The 16,716-nt window shown below is 35.1% G+C and overlaps 1 protein-coding gene across 2 annotated transcripts in view; it reads right to left on the bottom strand.

Annotated features, from left to right (window-relative positions):
- Window positions 1-16,716, bottom strand: part of SWIP (strumpellin and WASH-interacting protein) — a 557,147-nt gene that overhangs the window by 493,169 nt on the left and 47,262 nt on the right. The window contains exons 2-4 of one of the 2 annotated variants that reach the window (XM_090402140.1): window positions 15,080-15,219; window positions 14,646-14,811; window positions 5,756-5,814 (exon numbers count right to left, since the gene is read on the bottom strand). In XM_090402140.1, coding sequence (XP_090258266.1) covers window positions 5,756-5,814; window positions 14,646-14,811; window positions 15,080-15,219 — 365 coding nt within the window. Of the gene's footprint in view, window positions 1-5,755; window positions 5,826-14,645; window positions 14,812-15,079; window positions 15,220-16,716 lie in introns of those variants that run through there. The other variant, XM_090402141.1, reaches the window with a different exon arrangement.

Below are 16,716 nucleotides of genomic sequence, written 5' to 3'. Positions count from 1 at the left end.
GGTGATCCATCAATACAGCCGCCCTCAGAAGACTCAGTCAATGCACTTAGTTGAGAGCATAATTTTGCCATCACTCCCAAAAAAAGTACCAGTCATTAGAAATAATGACTAGCCTGGAACATGATATCTATGTTTTTGCGCCCACAGTGGCTAATAACATTCGTTTGGATGTGGATAGTATTCTTAAGAAGTCCACACCTCTGAAGAATAACAATCCACCTAAAGAAATAGCACTCAAAAACAAATTATTTAGCAAAAGCAGATAAGGGAAATGCAAATTATGAAACAAGTAGACAACAGAAATTAGTCATCTCCTGAAGAACTCCTGCTGGAAGTTTTTCCAACAGGAGTCCTTAAGCTGAGTCAGTAGCTTATTTTTCCATGTAAAAATAAGATAAATAAAATTTGGCAAGTGGAGATGAAAAGGGGGGGGGGTGGAAGAGACCCATAGCAGTTCCCTCTATCTGTTTGTAAATTTTGTTCTTCCAAGAAAAATATCCAGAACTAATGGCAAAGGAAAAGAGATCTCAGATGGCAGAAGGAAAAACGTTTTTTAATACGTCGCTGCCAACCACGAGTATACTCATAGTTGGTATATGAGCCTCACAAGTCAACTACAAATATACTCTTATGTCGATTACCGACCTCCTATGCCAAGCACGGGTTAACCCGTAGTATAAGCACGTTAATTTGGACCCTTCGCTTGTGAATAAAGTGGAGAGCATGTCTGGGGGCTTGGTAGAAGAAAATAATTTCAGCAAAAGTATATTATAAGATGTATTGTTGCTTAACTGTGTATTTATTAATGCAAATAAAACAATTTTTTGAAGTTTTTTCAACATATACATATATTTATATACGATATATCATCATCTGAATCATCGCTAGAGTCGTCTGTAGGATTATAATTATCTTCAGAATCGGAACCAAATAATTCATTCCATTCATCATCGTTCATATTAGCGTAAGCTTCTAATTCTTAATCAGTAAGCTTTCTTTTACTGGCCATGGCATAACTGAAGATTTTTATTTAGATAATTTTAAATAATTGTAAGACCAGATGCAATAAACCTTACTGCACTGAATGCTGAACCTCACTGACACTGAATTCAAGTTACACAGTCATCAGCACATGTAAGACATAGGTGGAGGTGACACGAGATTACTCATAGTTGGCGTATGAAACAAAATTTTGTCTGACAAGCCAGCTATGAGATAACTCAATAATTGTAAGACCAGATGCAATAAACCTTACTGCACTGAATGCTGAACCTCACTGACACTGAATTCAAGTTACACAGTCATCAGCACATGTAAGACATAGGTGGAGGTGACACGAGATTACTCATAGTTGGCGTATGAAACAAAATTTTGTCTGACAAGCCAGCTATGAGATAACTCACACTGACCTCGTAGAAGTGAAAGTGCTTGGTGTGCGGTAACAAACTATGCCGAGGAGCGTGGCAGCGAACGTGTTAAAAGTGTTCATTCAAGGGAAAATATTGTCAAAGCTTACAAAATTTATTTAAAACAACCTTGAATGTATGTTTTGTGTTCATCTATGCAGATGGTGGCTGATCTACTTGTCTGTCTGCTCTGTTCTTGACACTTGCAATCACAAATATGGTCATAATAAATTTAGTTTAATCCTTTATCCAAGTGTGAGCAAACAAAGTTTGCGCCTGAAAGTATCTTCAGGACTGGGGTAAGGTGGTCTTACCCCAGTCCTGAAGATACTTTCAGGTGCAAACTTTGTTTGCTCATACTTGGATAAAGGATTAAACTAAATTTATTATACTCTAACCAAGTGAAAAATAAACTTTCAACAAATATGATCAATCTGGTCTTGCAGATCATATATTGGATATCACTCATAGGATCTTGTGGGAGAAAAAACCATCATGCTCCATCACAGTAAATTTAAAAAAGGCTGTTTTTGGAATTGGAAGCTGCAATCAGAAATCAATTGAAGTTAAATTAATAGAGATACAAAATGCTTCGCAAAATTTGAGAAACATTAATCCTCAGAGATACCAATTTACAATCTAGGACTCCTACAAACACCCATAGAGGACACACACACACACACACACCTAAATTGGACTTTAGGATTATATCCATATGTTGAATCTAGTATTGTTGTTGTGTGTGTGTGTGTGTGTGTGTGTGTGTGTGTGTGTGTGTGTGTGTGTGTGTGTGTGTGTGTGTGTGTGTTTATATTCCCTAAACATGTTTCAGTAACTGACACAAATTACTGGAAGAATTAAAATAATTTTTAATCCTTTCTTAGGGCTGTTAATATGCCAGTAAACCTCCAAAATTATGTCCTCCCGGCATGCCTTAAGACACAGAGACACTTGTCACACATCTTCCATTGGGAACACATGTGACAAGTGTATCCAGAAATGGAAGTGTTTTGACTTTCAATTTCAATGGTCAATAGTATGCAAATATTTGTGTTATTTATTCAGGTGGCTGAGAAAGGCATCTAAAGTTTGGTAGCTATGAGGCCAGAAAACAAAACCACTATCACTTTGTAGTTATGCTACCATATTAATGTTTATTTTCTTCCTGTCATAATTGTAAATAAAATTTTTTTTTTTAAATCCACATCAGGCAATCTTTTATTATTATTATTACGGGTAACTCCAGGGAGTCATTAGACTCATCGAGGGAGGCCCCAAATCATATTCATCACAACTATTTGACATTCATACAGTATCTATCATACCTCGCCTTAAACACATTCACTGTCACAGCATCCACCACAGACTCAGGGAGCGCATTCCACTCATTCACTACTCTAAAAGTAAAGAACCCAGCTCTAACACCTTTACTAACCACACTTTTGCCCAGTTTCCATGGATGTCCCCTAGTCCTCCCACAACCAGCCCTGTTCTCAAAAATATCTTCTGAATTAATTTTATAGAAACCCTTCAGTAATTTGAATGTCTCAATCATATCTCCCCTTCTCCGCCTATCAACCAATTTTTGCAACCCACAAATCCTCAACCTGTTCTCATACGGTTCATTCCACAGACCTGCTATCATCTTGGTCACTCGCCTCTGGATCCTCTCCACCTCCTCCCCATCAAGAAGAAACCTAGGTGACCAAATCTGAGCACAGTAGTCTAGATGGGGTCTTATCAAGGCTCGATACAGAGGAACAATAACCTGCTTGTCTCTGCTTGTCAACGTATTCTTCAGCAACCAAGTGATTTGATGAGCTGTTTTGGTCACTTTTGCAATGTGTCCCCTAAATTTCAATTCCTTATCTACCAACACTCCTAAATCTTGTGCCTCATCAATTTCCTGGAGCACGGTTCCACCAATGCAGTAAACTGCCGCCAATCTTTTCACCCCAAAATGCATAACCTTACATTTTGCCACATTAAACTGACATCCATTCTCCTTAGCCCAGACCTCCAATCTATCCAAATCATCCTGCAAAATTCTGACGTCATCTGCATTCCCTATTACCCTACCCAACTTCGCATCATCCGCAAACAAATGAACTGTTCCTCTCAGATCATTTCCTATATCATTTATGAACAAATTAAACAGCAGTGGTCCAAGAACAGATCCTTGTGGCACACCACTAGTCACAGGCCGTCTTGTGGACTCTACTCCCGAGTAAACCACTCTCTGATATCTCTCCGTCAACCACCCTCCTATCCATCTCACCAACCCTATGTCCATTCCCATATGCTGCAATTTACTGATTAGAATTCCATGTGGAATCCTGTCAAAGGCCTTGGCAAGGTCCAGTAGAATCACCGTAAACCCATTACCCTTATCCAGTTCAGCCGTCACTGTGTTATAATACGTGAGCAAGTTACTGAGGCATGACCTACCCTTCACAAAACCATGCTGTCCCCGATACAGTATCCCATTTTCTTCTATCCAATCCTGTATTTTCCTCTTGACTATTTTCTCTAAAACCTTGACAATGATTCCTGATATGCTAATCGGTCGGTAATTTACAACAGCAGTCTTGGAACCACCTTTATGCAGTGGAACTATTTTCCCCTCTTTCCACCCGCTCGGGACTAACCCAGACCCGAGACTCAAATTAAACAAAATGGTCAAGGGTACTGACAATTCTTTAGCTGCTTCTCGTACAACACGAGCTGGTATACCATCCAATCCCACAGATGTATTGACATTGAGGTTATGCAATAGACTACTCACCTGCACTTCATTAACCACAATTCCCGTATAATCTACTGGTTTATTCGTTTCTGCAATGTCACCACCTGGATGATATACTTTTGCAAAGTGCTCACTCAGTAACTCAACTATCTCAACTGATTCAGTTACCTCCCTACCATCGGCATTCTTTAAAATCAATCTGCCATGTACATTTTTCCTTTTACTTGCTACATATCTAAAAAACTGTTTAGGATTCTCTTTAGCCTGCATGGCCAATGTTCTTTCGTAATCCTTTTTTGCTTTTCTTACCACACTCGTCACCCTTCTGGCCTGCGCTTTATACCGTTCATGTGCCTGCCGGTCACCCTTCTCCTTAAATTCCCTCTATAGTTGTTTCTTTTTTTGCAACTCAAGCTTAATGGTGTTATTCATCCATTTAACCCCTACTTGATTTATTATTCGGACTCTAGGTATACAGTCAGCCATTGCTTCATGCAAGCACTTCTTAACTACCTCCCATGCACTATCAACTTCTAGTCCTTGCAGTTGTACATGCCATGGCACTGAACCAATCAAACTCCTAAGCTTGTCATACTTTCCAGCCCGATAATTCCACATGTACCCTGTCTTAATTGAAAATTCTGCACCTTTAGCCACCTCCCAAGTTAAGACCCTATGATCACTCTCACCGATTGGTGGCAATGTGGTCATATTTGTTACAGCCAAATCCTCAGATGTAATTACTAGGTCAAGCACTCTCTGACCCCTAGTATTTTCCATTACATGCTGTCGCAGATAGTTATCCCTTAATAACCGCATAAAATCCAGTTCCTTCCTCCCGTGTGTCCTCTCCTCACTCCAATCAATGCGACCATAGTTGAAATCTCCCATAATAATCACCCTCCTTCCACCCATCTTTTTACAATAAAACACATATATGGATTTATGATGGAGTGTACATATGTACTCTCACTTCTGTGAACTTTCTTGAAGCTTTCAAAGACTTACACAATAGTGCTAATTACAGCTGAGTGTCCCTATAAGTAATGTTATTCTAAAGAAAATTCACTGCAGCAAACTATTCCCCCCCCCCTCCACTCCATAGACATACTCATAAGTGAATGAATTATCCTGTCTTACAACACTAGAGCAGTGACAACTCTTGCCTTGGTGCTCAGGAAGAATCACATTTATTAAATGATGAAAGACATGAGCAATGGAGATCACAAACTGCAAAATAATTCTGAAAGGAATATTTTAAAAGTTGTTTGGCATTAGTCTCTACAGTTGTTGTTTTGGATTTAGGAATTACAGCCAAAGCAACTAAGGCTATGAAACCAACATATTATGTTTCTAAATTGTATATGCATGTTCTGCCTGGTTTGTGTGTTCTGTGGAATGAAAAATCCAAGTTTCAGGCAGTAAAACTCAACCACTTCTGTATCAGAATAGCTGACTCACATTCAGTAAAAGATTCATAAATAAATGTCATAACAGACCACACTGCATATCTGAATGATATTCAGGCTTTTCTGCATTAGAAAAAAAATAAAGAAAAGTAGGTTTAAATGAAACAATATTAAATATTGAACATGGAACTTACTTGCATAAATGATATCATTCTCCCTATATAAATTTGAGCTTCTCCTTCCTGCAGATTTCCTAAAAGAAAACTGCTAACAATAAATCAGTGAAAACATCATTCATTTCTTAATATCTTTAAATATTCACTTACAAGCAAGTATAAATAGTTATTGAAATTCTAGCATTCAATGAATTTATAATTATGTTATTCAGCATGCATTATCATAAGACTTTATAAGAAGTGAAAACAAAAGTAAAATAACTCTGAAAGATTATCATTTTCTGGTATCTTTCTTCAAAGAGTGTACCCTTTGTTGGACTGTCATGATATTTATTATGTCCAACACATTTCATGCCTAGTTTCCTATCACTAATTTTCTTCCAAATCGAGTTATTTGTCAGATCAAATCTAAAACACTCTTTATTGAGAGACCACCTATATTCTGGTCTCTTTCATGGGATATTTTCTAGCCAACTTTGCTTCTAACAGCTCTTAAGCTAACCTTTCATCTCCCATTATATTTAGTATACCATCTTAGCAGGCACATATTAGTGCTTCTCATTCAGGTCTGCTAAGATGATTATTCAAACACATTCACAATTCACAAATTCAGGAATCAGTATTAACATGAATTTGGCATCAGAAATAACAGTTGATTGGGTTAGAAATAACAGTTGATCCATGGCTGGAAAGCATAGATATTCTGGGTATAGACCCAGGAGCCATCAACCTCTATTCTGACCAGGTTTCTCTCGCAGATGAGCTTAACCATATTAGTAATGCTATTACTATTCCTTATACATAGAGCAGTTGGGAAAAAAATATCCAGAACATTAAACAGATTAAATCTCTGCTATCAAACCCAATATCAAGCTGGCTGCTTTTTCCACTCTCTTGAAACACCACCACTCTCTCTTCTTCTTGGTCCTTGTATCTTAGAACTTGTGTTCATCATCATTATCAGTGCTCATGTGTCCAATGTCTGTTGGTATGATGTTTGTTTCACCATTCTTTGCCATTTCTCTCTCTGTCCATTGCTAGGTGATTAAAATCCTGCAAACTCTTTTCCACACCACTCCTTCACATCATCTAACCACTCTTGCCTTGGCCATCCTCTTATGTTTATACCATCCACTGTACCAAGCATCAAGGTTTTGATCTTTCTATTGTTATCCATTCCACTGATATGTCCAGAAAGCTTTATTTCCTTTGAATTCTTTTCTGCATTAGATTCTCTTTGCAGTTTACTTTGCTATATTACCTATAGTTCATTTATTACCTTTTGCATGCATCCAATTTGCAGACTCTTTCTATAACATGTTCTTTCAAAAGCCAATATTCATCTTTGACCATTACCCATGGCTTACAACCATAGGGACCATTTGTGAATCTACAAGTTTCCAGCAGTCTCAGCTTTATAAGCAAATTATCTTGTTATACACAAACTAGATCGTTTGTCAGCATCTGTCTGGAAGAAGAAACATACATCCAGAGTTATAATTAATTACAGTCGATAAGGTTTCTAACCATGCCTTAGTTTGTGAAAATTCATCAAAATATTTTTTTCTTTTTGAAAAATATTCTTTTCATGCTTTGTCAAAATAATCTAATACTACTTAAAATGCAGGCAATATCATCAGGATTATAAAGTCAAGAATTATAAAATGCTTATTTTGTTCTATTTTAAAATCCTATTCTGTAACATGTGTGTAATGCTTCACTATAAGCCTGGTGATTCATCCTTCAATAACAGCAGTATTTTAACTTATACTGATAATCAACATTATCATGGAACAGAACATGAGAAATATTCCTGTAAAAAAAAATTTTTTTTTAAAATCACTATTAAATGCAAAATATCATATCACAATAACTGTTAATCATAAATAAACATAAATTAATTCTAAATAATCCAGAGAAATTGTTAAATTCTTTTCAAAAGTTATATTCTTTTCAGCAAAAGAATATAACTGTGCATTTTGATGGTTTTTTTTTTTTTTTTTATTACATTACACAAAATAGATGCATACATACATACACACAAAGTGCTAATTTGAGTAAAAAAAATACCATTGCAAACAAAAAAGCAAGAGAAATAGTGTGCTACATTATATCAATGATATTTTGCTCATCTGGCCAAGATTAAAAAACATTTAATAGTTTCAGCAACTACATGAATAGCTAAAATCCATTTTATAAATGATATGAAAAAAAAAAAACACTTTCTTACCTGGATTGCTCATCTCAGTCATCAAACAAAACAGATACTTTCTCACTATACAGGAAAACTTTCAACACTGGTAGATATTTACATCCTACTTCTCACAATATCACCCTGTCCAAAAATGGGATATGATATCCAGTTACAACAACAAAAAATGGAGTAGCTAAGAGAAGTGCTTGTAAAAAATAGCTATAATCTGAAAACTATTAATAACATTCTACAAAAACTACCAAATGTCTCAACAAACATGATAGAAAGCAAACCATAAAAGTGCAATTACTTCACATTATAATGCATTAAAATAGTATGACCTCAAAGTTGCCTTAACACCATGAAAAAAAATTTTCATGACAAAAAATAAACCATTTGGGAGAAATTCACATGAAAGAACATATCAAAGATGTTGAGAGAAAAAAAAAAAAATCCAAATCAAGCATAGCTCACACTACAATGAAAAAACATTCAGGAACTAACAAGAATGTCATATACTGAATTTAGTAGCTATATGCATAAATTTAAACATGCTTCTGAAATGACATGATGTCAAACACAAAGCAATAAAAATCAAAGCCTTATCCTAAATCAACTAAGTTCGTTCTTCATAACGCACCTAAAATTCATGAAACGAGATCATGACAGATGTTACACAAATCAACAAGGAAACACGTGTGACACCTCAACACAATATGCACTACCAGTTTAACAATGATTCCATTAACATCCGTTTATGCATTAAAAATCATTCTGCCACAATGTTTTCAAATTGAAAAGTAACTGTTCCTAATGAATGATGCTATAGTGCATAAGAAACTAGCTGAGTGGATAAATTTTCCTTTCATGATTACGTTGGAATTATTACAATGACTACATGTTTGTTCTGTTGGCCCATACTCGTCATACTTCAAATGCAATGCTTCTCAAGACCTTGCTGTCTTTCACTCATTAACTGCAATACCTTCCATTCAATCTTGTTCTCCCTGAAAATACAACATTTCTTATATTCTATCCCCATGACCACTTCCTCTCCTAAAACCAAATATCACTATGGCTAATGATATCTTGCCAAGCCAAACTGATCAATGCAAAAAACTACTCATTACCTTAGAATGACAAAATATACAAGGAATGCAATATCTCTTTAGTCAACCTCACATCCATTAATGATCATTCCATTCCAGTCATGCATTCCTTCCCCTCTGCTTCTATCTCTATTCTCCATCTTTTCTAACCTACACCTTTCTCACTCTCATCTACCACCATCTCTTGACTCAACTCATGCTCCCACACTAACATTAATTAACACAAAGGTTAATTTCCCTGATGCACCAAATTCAAGCTGTCAGTAACCAGCATCAATGGGAGCTTGCATTCCAAAAACATTTAAAATACAACCAACCCCACTGATACAATACTTTTCTCCATTCAAACTCATTTGATATATGTAATGCCATTCTTTCTGCAAAAAACACACATGGCAAGTCATTTGCTAACATCTTGCATCACAACTGAATTCTATCATACCAAGACAAAAAACAAGTCTTGGCATTCTTGAAGTTCTTCAGTAACACTTTCATAGTTTCTCCCATATCACATGCATCTTTTTTCAATCCATACTGTGACTACTAACACTTCTCACTTGCTCTGCATTCTCATGGCCTGCTATCTCTACTCCTGGAAAGCATATTTTCATTATCTGCTTGTCCAACACACACCCCAATCACTGAATCTCCACCATATTGCCTGGTTGAACAAATGAAAGCATCTCTACTCTCCTACAAGCAGGCTCTGCATTCAAATCCTCATAAATGACTGTGAATATCTTTAAGTGTTGGAAGTTTTTTTCCTTTTTTTCCACTTGGTTAGACTATAATAAATTTAGTTTAATCCTTTATCCAAGTGTAAGCAAACAAAGTTTGCGCCTGAAGTATCTTCAGGACTGAGGCAACTTGTGGTAAAGGTGGACCAAGCTCTCATCACTACTTGTCTTAGTATCTCCCATAATGCAAAGCACATCTCCTTGCGGACATGTATAATGCTATGCATTAAGGGAAGGGCCACTATCCAGATTGGTTTCAACCTTTATTGAATGTTCAAGTACAAGTCAAACTTCAAAAACTCAACGTTGTTCCCCTAAGTAACAGGCTCACCCTGCCACTGAGAAGAACTCTCAGCGTTGGCTCTACCCTGTGGCAGGCTCACTCCACCACCGAGCAGAGCCACTCATTTGCTCATATGTCATCTGAGGGGTAATAGCAACAGCTGTGCCTTAGTTAAAACTTAATGGGCTACAGCATTGCCATTCATCACCCAAGCTTCCAACCGGTTTTGACCTTTGTTGAGGTCTCATCAGTGGGAGCCAGACCCAGAGGTGGTGATACTAAGGTGGAAGTAATGGAGAAGTCATATTTACTTATACGAGTTGCCAAAAGGTGTCTCACCTTATTATTAAATTACTCTGGATTTAGAGAAAGATGTTGTTGGAAGTTTTTTCTTTTTTCCACTTGGTTAGACTATAATAAATTTAGTTTAATCCTTTATCCAAGTATAAGCAAACAAAGTTTGCGCCTGAAGTATCTTCAGGACGGAGGCAACTCGTGGTAAAGGTGGACCAAGCTCTCATCACTTGGATAAAGGATTAAACTAAATTTATTATAGTCTAACCAAGTGGAAAAAAAAGAAAAAACTTCCAACAACATCTTTCTCTAAATCCAGAGTAATTTAATAAAGTGAGACACCTTTTGGCAACTCGTATAGGTAAATATGACTTCTCCATTATTTCCACCTTCGTATCACCACCTCTGGGTCTGGCTCCCACTGACAAGACCTCAATAAAGGTCGAAACCGATCTGGGTAGTGGCCCTTCCCTTAATGCATAGTATTATACATGTCTGCAAGGAGATGTGCTTTGCATAAAGAGAGATGCTAAGACAAGTAGTGATGAGAGCTTGGTCCACCTTTACCATGAGTTGTCTCAGTCCTGAAGATACTTCAGGTGCAAACTTTGTTTGCTTACACTTGAATAAAGGATTAAACTAAATTTATTAATATCTTTAGGTAATAGATAGAATAAATGAATAGATGAAGTATAATATCATAATCCTGCTTACTGGAAGCTGGAATTGGCTTGAAAAAGTTCCATGCTTAGTCACCTTAACAGATCTTTCAGATTATCTAACTCTTAGCCTTCCCAAAAGCACAAACGTATTATACATTTACAACATTTTGTGCAACACCCTTTCATACATTATTTGGCTGGATGAACAAATAGCATCTCCACTTTCTGACACAGCCTGGTGGGGGTTGAACTGTACCATAGCATGAATGTGCTTAAATGCTAAGTATGCAAATGATTTTTATTGCCCAGTGTGAGACAACCATACCAGTTAATGAAGGTCCGAAATGACTAAAACAAGTATCTACCAGTATCATTTTGGTCTCTAGAACACTAGTTCCCAGATTATTTTTCTCTTATCCCATACATGATACTCATGCCATAGATTACAATTTTTTGTGGATAGAAAAGATATAAAAAAATAAATAAACTAATAACATTAGGTATGATTGAATATGTTTTCTTTTTGGTACCCCTAAAAAATATTTTCCCTATTGCTTGGATAACACAAGTAAACTTAGTGGAAGAGGAAATAAAATAGGAAGTGATTGCTACATAGTTTTGAGCAGGATAAAATTGAATTTCATATTGAAAACAGTGTGTAAGAAAGTTTCAAAACAAATCAAAGTTGAGCAGCTTTCAGAAGGGAACTGCAGATCATATACACCAAAGTTATCAAGAAAAAATGAATGCTGAACACAAGAATCACACCATAGAGATTCAGTGGCAAACCATGAAGAAAGCATTAAATTCAGCCATAGAGACATGTGGGGAGGTGTCTGTAAGGATAGAAAAACTAAAACTCCATGGTGGACTCAGGAAGTTAAAGGGGACAATCAAAGAAAAGAAAGCATATCAAAAGTTCCTGGCAAGTAAGTCAGCTTGTGCTCTTAGAGAATACAGAGAAAAACATAAGAAAGCAAAGCACACTTTGTGAAAGTAGCTAAACAAAAGTCATGGGAAGACTGGTAAGAATATAGAAAGTAAATATCAAGAAGGTGGCAAAATATTCCTGAGGCTATTGAAAAGACTAGAAATGGAGAAAGGTGTACTGTAAAAATAATTAATCAGAGATGATAAAGGTGACTGAAAACTAAAGATATTCTTGATGTCTGGAGTAATTACTTCCAAAGACTGCTTAATAAAAGATGATAGTAGAAAACACTCAACAGGGAATGCAATCAGGAACAAAGTGGAGAAAGTCATCAAAACCCAAAATGTGGAAAGGCAGCTAGAGTAGATGAAATTCAACCAGAAATAGTCAAATTTGGAAGTCTAAGAGTTTTACATGGCTAAACTGCATAATTCATGAGCCCTGATTTTCACTTTAAGGCAAATAATTGAGAAATCTTGGGAATATAATGATCTGTATTTAAATTTTGTAGATCTGGAAAAGGCATATGACAGGATACCAAGAGAAAAGCTCTTCAAAACACTACAGTTATATAGTGTAAATAGGACATTATATCCAGCAATACACAGTCTCTATTTGAGCTGTAAGTCAGTTGAGAATTGAAAGTGTTACAGGAAAATAAATGGATGCTAAATCAGGTGTGCGACAAGGGTGCACATTATCTCCACTGTTATTCATTATTTATATGAATCACATTATGAAGTAGTATTAAATCTGATATCAAAATTGGCAATATTAATCATAGCTCTTTATTTTATGCAGATGATGTTATACTTCAAATCAAATCCAATACAAGTCTGCAACATATCAGATATTTAGGCACAATTTTTTTTTAGTGAAGATAGCAAATTAAATATGTAAATAGACAACAGAATTATTAAAGCTAGTATGGTAGGAAGTCAGCTGAATAAATTTATATGGAATAAGAAAGAAATTAGCAAAAACACTAAATTAGCTGCATACAACAGAGTACTCAAATGAGTCATGGATCTGAAACCTGGGTTAGAAATAAAACACTTGATCAAAGACTGGAGACCACAGATATGAGAAAGATTAGTGGAATAAACAGATGGCATCAATGGCAGTATCGTATTTAAAATGAGGATATTACGAAAGAACTTGCCATTGTTAGCATTTAGGAATGTGTTAGAAATTTCAGCTAATCTCAGATGGTATGGTCACTTAAACAGAATGAAAGAGGAAAGATTAGCAAAACAAGTGTTCTTTGCTAGGTTGACATAAAAAAGACCCAGAGGAAGAGCAAGATGTAGATGGATTGATACATTAAAAAGTGCTTTAGAAGATAGAAATATTAAGATCTGATAATTTTGGAGTCTTGACAGATAACAGATTCATTTGATGGAAAATTTTGAATGGAAGTTACAGTGTAACACTTTCATGTAGCACTACCAAAATATCCTGTAAACCCTCTGAGGATACATATCAAAAATATGATGATGATAATGAACTTAATAGAAAATTTCAGTCATTATACTGTGTACAACAATAACATAATATCAGAAAATACTTAATTCTGCTAGAGCTGTTGCCTCTGACAAATAGAGAAAAAGTGCCTGACAGTAAAAAGTAATGATTTAAAAAAAAAAAAAATCACCTCAAACCATAACCAATATACAATGCAATTATGACAAATACAGCCTGATAAAATAACCTACTCCACTGTAAAATTTCATATCTTGCAATCATATCTGACATCTATCTCACTCAACTGTTGTCAGAAAGGTTTTTTATAAGATTTATGAATGTGATTATGGAAGCAGATAATGAGTATGATGCTAGAGATTTATGCTATAAAATACTATTTTATTTATTTATATATATATATATATATATATATATATATATATATATATATATATTCATTTTTAATATTAACTGACTTAAAACCCGAGAATTATAACAAAATGAGATTTGAAAACGCAACATGTTTCGTCGAGATTGACTTCATCGGGCGTTAAGAACATAGAAAGATATTAAAAGACACTGAAAATAACATTGAGACACTCTAAAGCTATACAATTATAAAGTTATAATATTCGACTGTGAATTACAGTTATTATGAACTTGAGCTATAGTCCGTGTTAAAGTTCTATTATTGTACACTTGTGCGTGTGTGGAACCACGCGATCTCCAGTATCTGATAGTAGAGCTGAAAGAGTCAGGCAAATTATAGCTGAGACTCTTTCAGCTCTACTATCAGATACTGGAGATCGCATGGTTCCACACACACACAACTGTACAATAACAGAACTTTAACACGAACTATAGCTCAAGTTCATAATAACTGTAATTCACAGTCAAATATTATAACTTTATAATTGTATAGCTTTAGAGTGTCTCAATGTTATTTTCAGTATCTTTTAATATCTTTCTATGTTCTTAACACCTGATGAAGTCAATCTCGACAAAACATGTTGCATTTTCAAATAAATCTCATTTTGTTATAATTCTCGGGTTTTAAGTCAGTTAATATTAAAAATGAACATATCCCAACCCCAAATTAATAGTAGTAGTCATATATATATATATATATATATATATATATATATATATATATATATATATATATGGTATTTTATTTCTTATATTTTATAACAACATATTAATTTTAATTCTAAGGTTTCATTTTAAAGCTTACCGCCCTCTCCATAAAAAATGAGCGCACCATAGTACTTCGTGTGAGCTTCCCGGCATAACTCATCAGTCTCGCAACACAGCATAGCCAAAACAGTCATCACCTTGTTTAACACTTTGTTATCAGTGGATATAATCTTCAATATACTTGTTCTCTCATAAGGAAGGAACTATAACAGACATAATGTTTGTTAATTTTAATTAAAGTTATTTTATTCTTAAAACAATGTGTTCATTTAACTTTTAAATATATAAACTGTTTATCATTTCTTAATAAAACAAAAGTTTCACAGAAACAATCTTCTTGAACCAATTATATACCTTAAAAAAAATGTGTGTGTATTTAAAGACTAATTCAGATTATCAGTAATCTAAATATGACAATTTACTGTTTAGTGCATGTCCCCAACAGGCACTAAAAGTTTCAATAATTCTCACCTGAAGAGAAACAGGATCAAGCATCATGTCCCACTTATCACAAACAGCATCATCCAGAGCACGTTCAATATCACGTAACTGCAAACTATAATCCTCCATAAACTTTCCATATTTTCTGAGTTGAACTTCGCCAACGATTTCTAAAAGTGGAAAAGAAATAATCATTAACTTTTACTTTATTTACCTTTATTTACATTTACTTTATTTGAATGAATTAGTTGCTTGTTAAGCATATCCACCTGTACTCCTTTGTTCCCGATTTCAATAAATGAGTAGAAATTATTTTATTCTTAAAATGATGTGTCCATTTAACTTTCAAATATGAAAATATGTCAACATACTTGTTTTGATTAGGGCATATATTTTCAAATGAGATTTTATGAATATACAGAATAACAAATCTTAAAAATTTAATATTATTAAATATATATATATATATATATATATATATATATATATATATAAAAAATCAGCTAACGCCTTTTTATTCCCGTATACGGGAGTAAGCGAGGCCATTTAGCCCTATCTAACTTTTGGAGACTGAGTGGGCAGTTCAATCTCCACTGGTACCAATCAGAGATAGATGGCCCAAGGCTATCACTAATTAAGCGGTACACAGTGAAGAGAGACGGCTCAAATGTGCCGCCATCTCGTGGTCCCTAACCCTAACACAATATATTTAATGTCCGAAATAATGTGGGTTCTACAGTCGATTTTCTTGAGTTTACAGGACGAAAAACCCGAGTTTCCGGGAGGAAAAACCTGCCTGCCCGTGCCAGAGATCGACTAACTCGAGAACCGGTCGAAAAAAGGCTTAGAAAAATTTCCTCTAGTCGCCGACTAGACGCGAAACCTAGTCTTCCTTCGTGCGGCCAAGTGCGGTGGTGTGCAAACGCCACATCCGCTGAGCTACACAGGCTCTGTGTAGCTCAGTGGATCTACACAGGCTATATATATATATATATATATATATATATATATATATATATATAGTCTTCCTTCGTGCGGCCAAGCGCGGTGGTGTGCAAACGCCACATCCGCTGAGCTACACAGGCTCTGTGTAGCTCAGTGGATCTACACAGGCTATATATATATATATATATATATATATATATATATATATATATATATATATATATATATATATATATATTAAGATAACGAAGTTATTTTATAAACTTGGTTATTTTAACCCCTAATCCCAAGTATGCAAACAATTAAGTTTGTGCCTGAAACAAAGTTCAAGTCTAAAGATGATACAACACCAGGGCAACTCATTGTAAAGGTGGGTAAAGCTCTGATCACTATTCTTAGTATTTTCCCATAATGTAAAGCACATCTCACTAGAAGATGTATACTGCAATGCATTATGGGTGGGTTATGCATTATGCACATCTCACTAGAAGATATATACTGCAATGCATTGCAGTAATGCATTATGTTGCAATGCATAATGTGTTATAACATTACCGGTTTCAACCTTTTTTGAGGTCTCTTCAGTGAATAGCTAGACCCTAAATACCAAGGTTATAGTAATAACTTGGTTATCCTAATATACAATATCCCCAAGTTAAAAAATTTATTACATCTATATCTCCTCCAGAGATTTTTATTAAAAATAAAAATACCTTGTTGCA

This window comes from Typopeltis vanoorti, chromosome 12, assembly GCF_054136105.1.
Source record: "Typopeltis vanoorti isolate ZY-2024b chromosome 12, IOZ_Tvanoo_1.0, whole genome shotgun sequence".
Taxonomy (NCBI): domain Eukaryota; kingdom Metazoa; phylum Arthropoda; class Arachnida; order Uropygi; family Thelyphonidae; genus Typopeltis; species Typopeltis vanoorti.
Note: the sequence above shows the minus strand (reverse complement) of the source record. Positions and strands in the feature narration are given on the sequence as shown.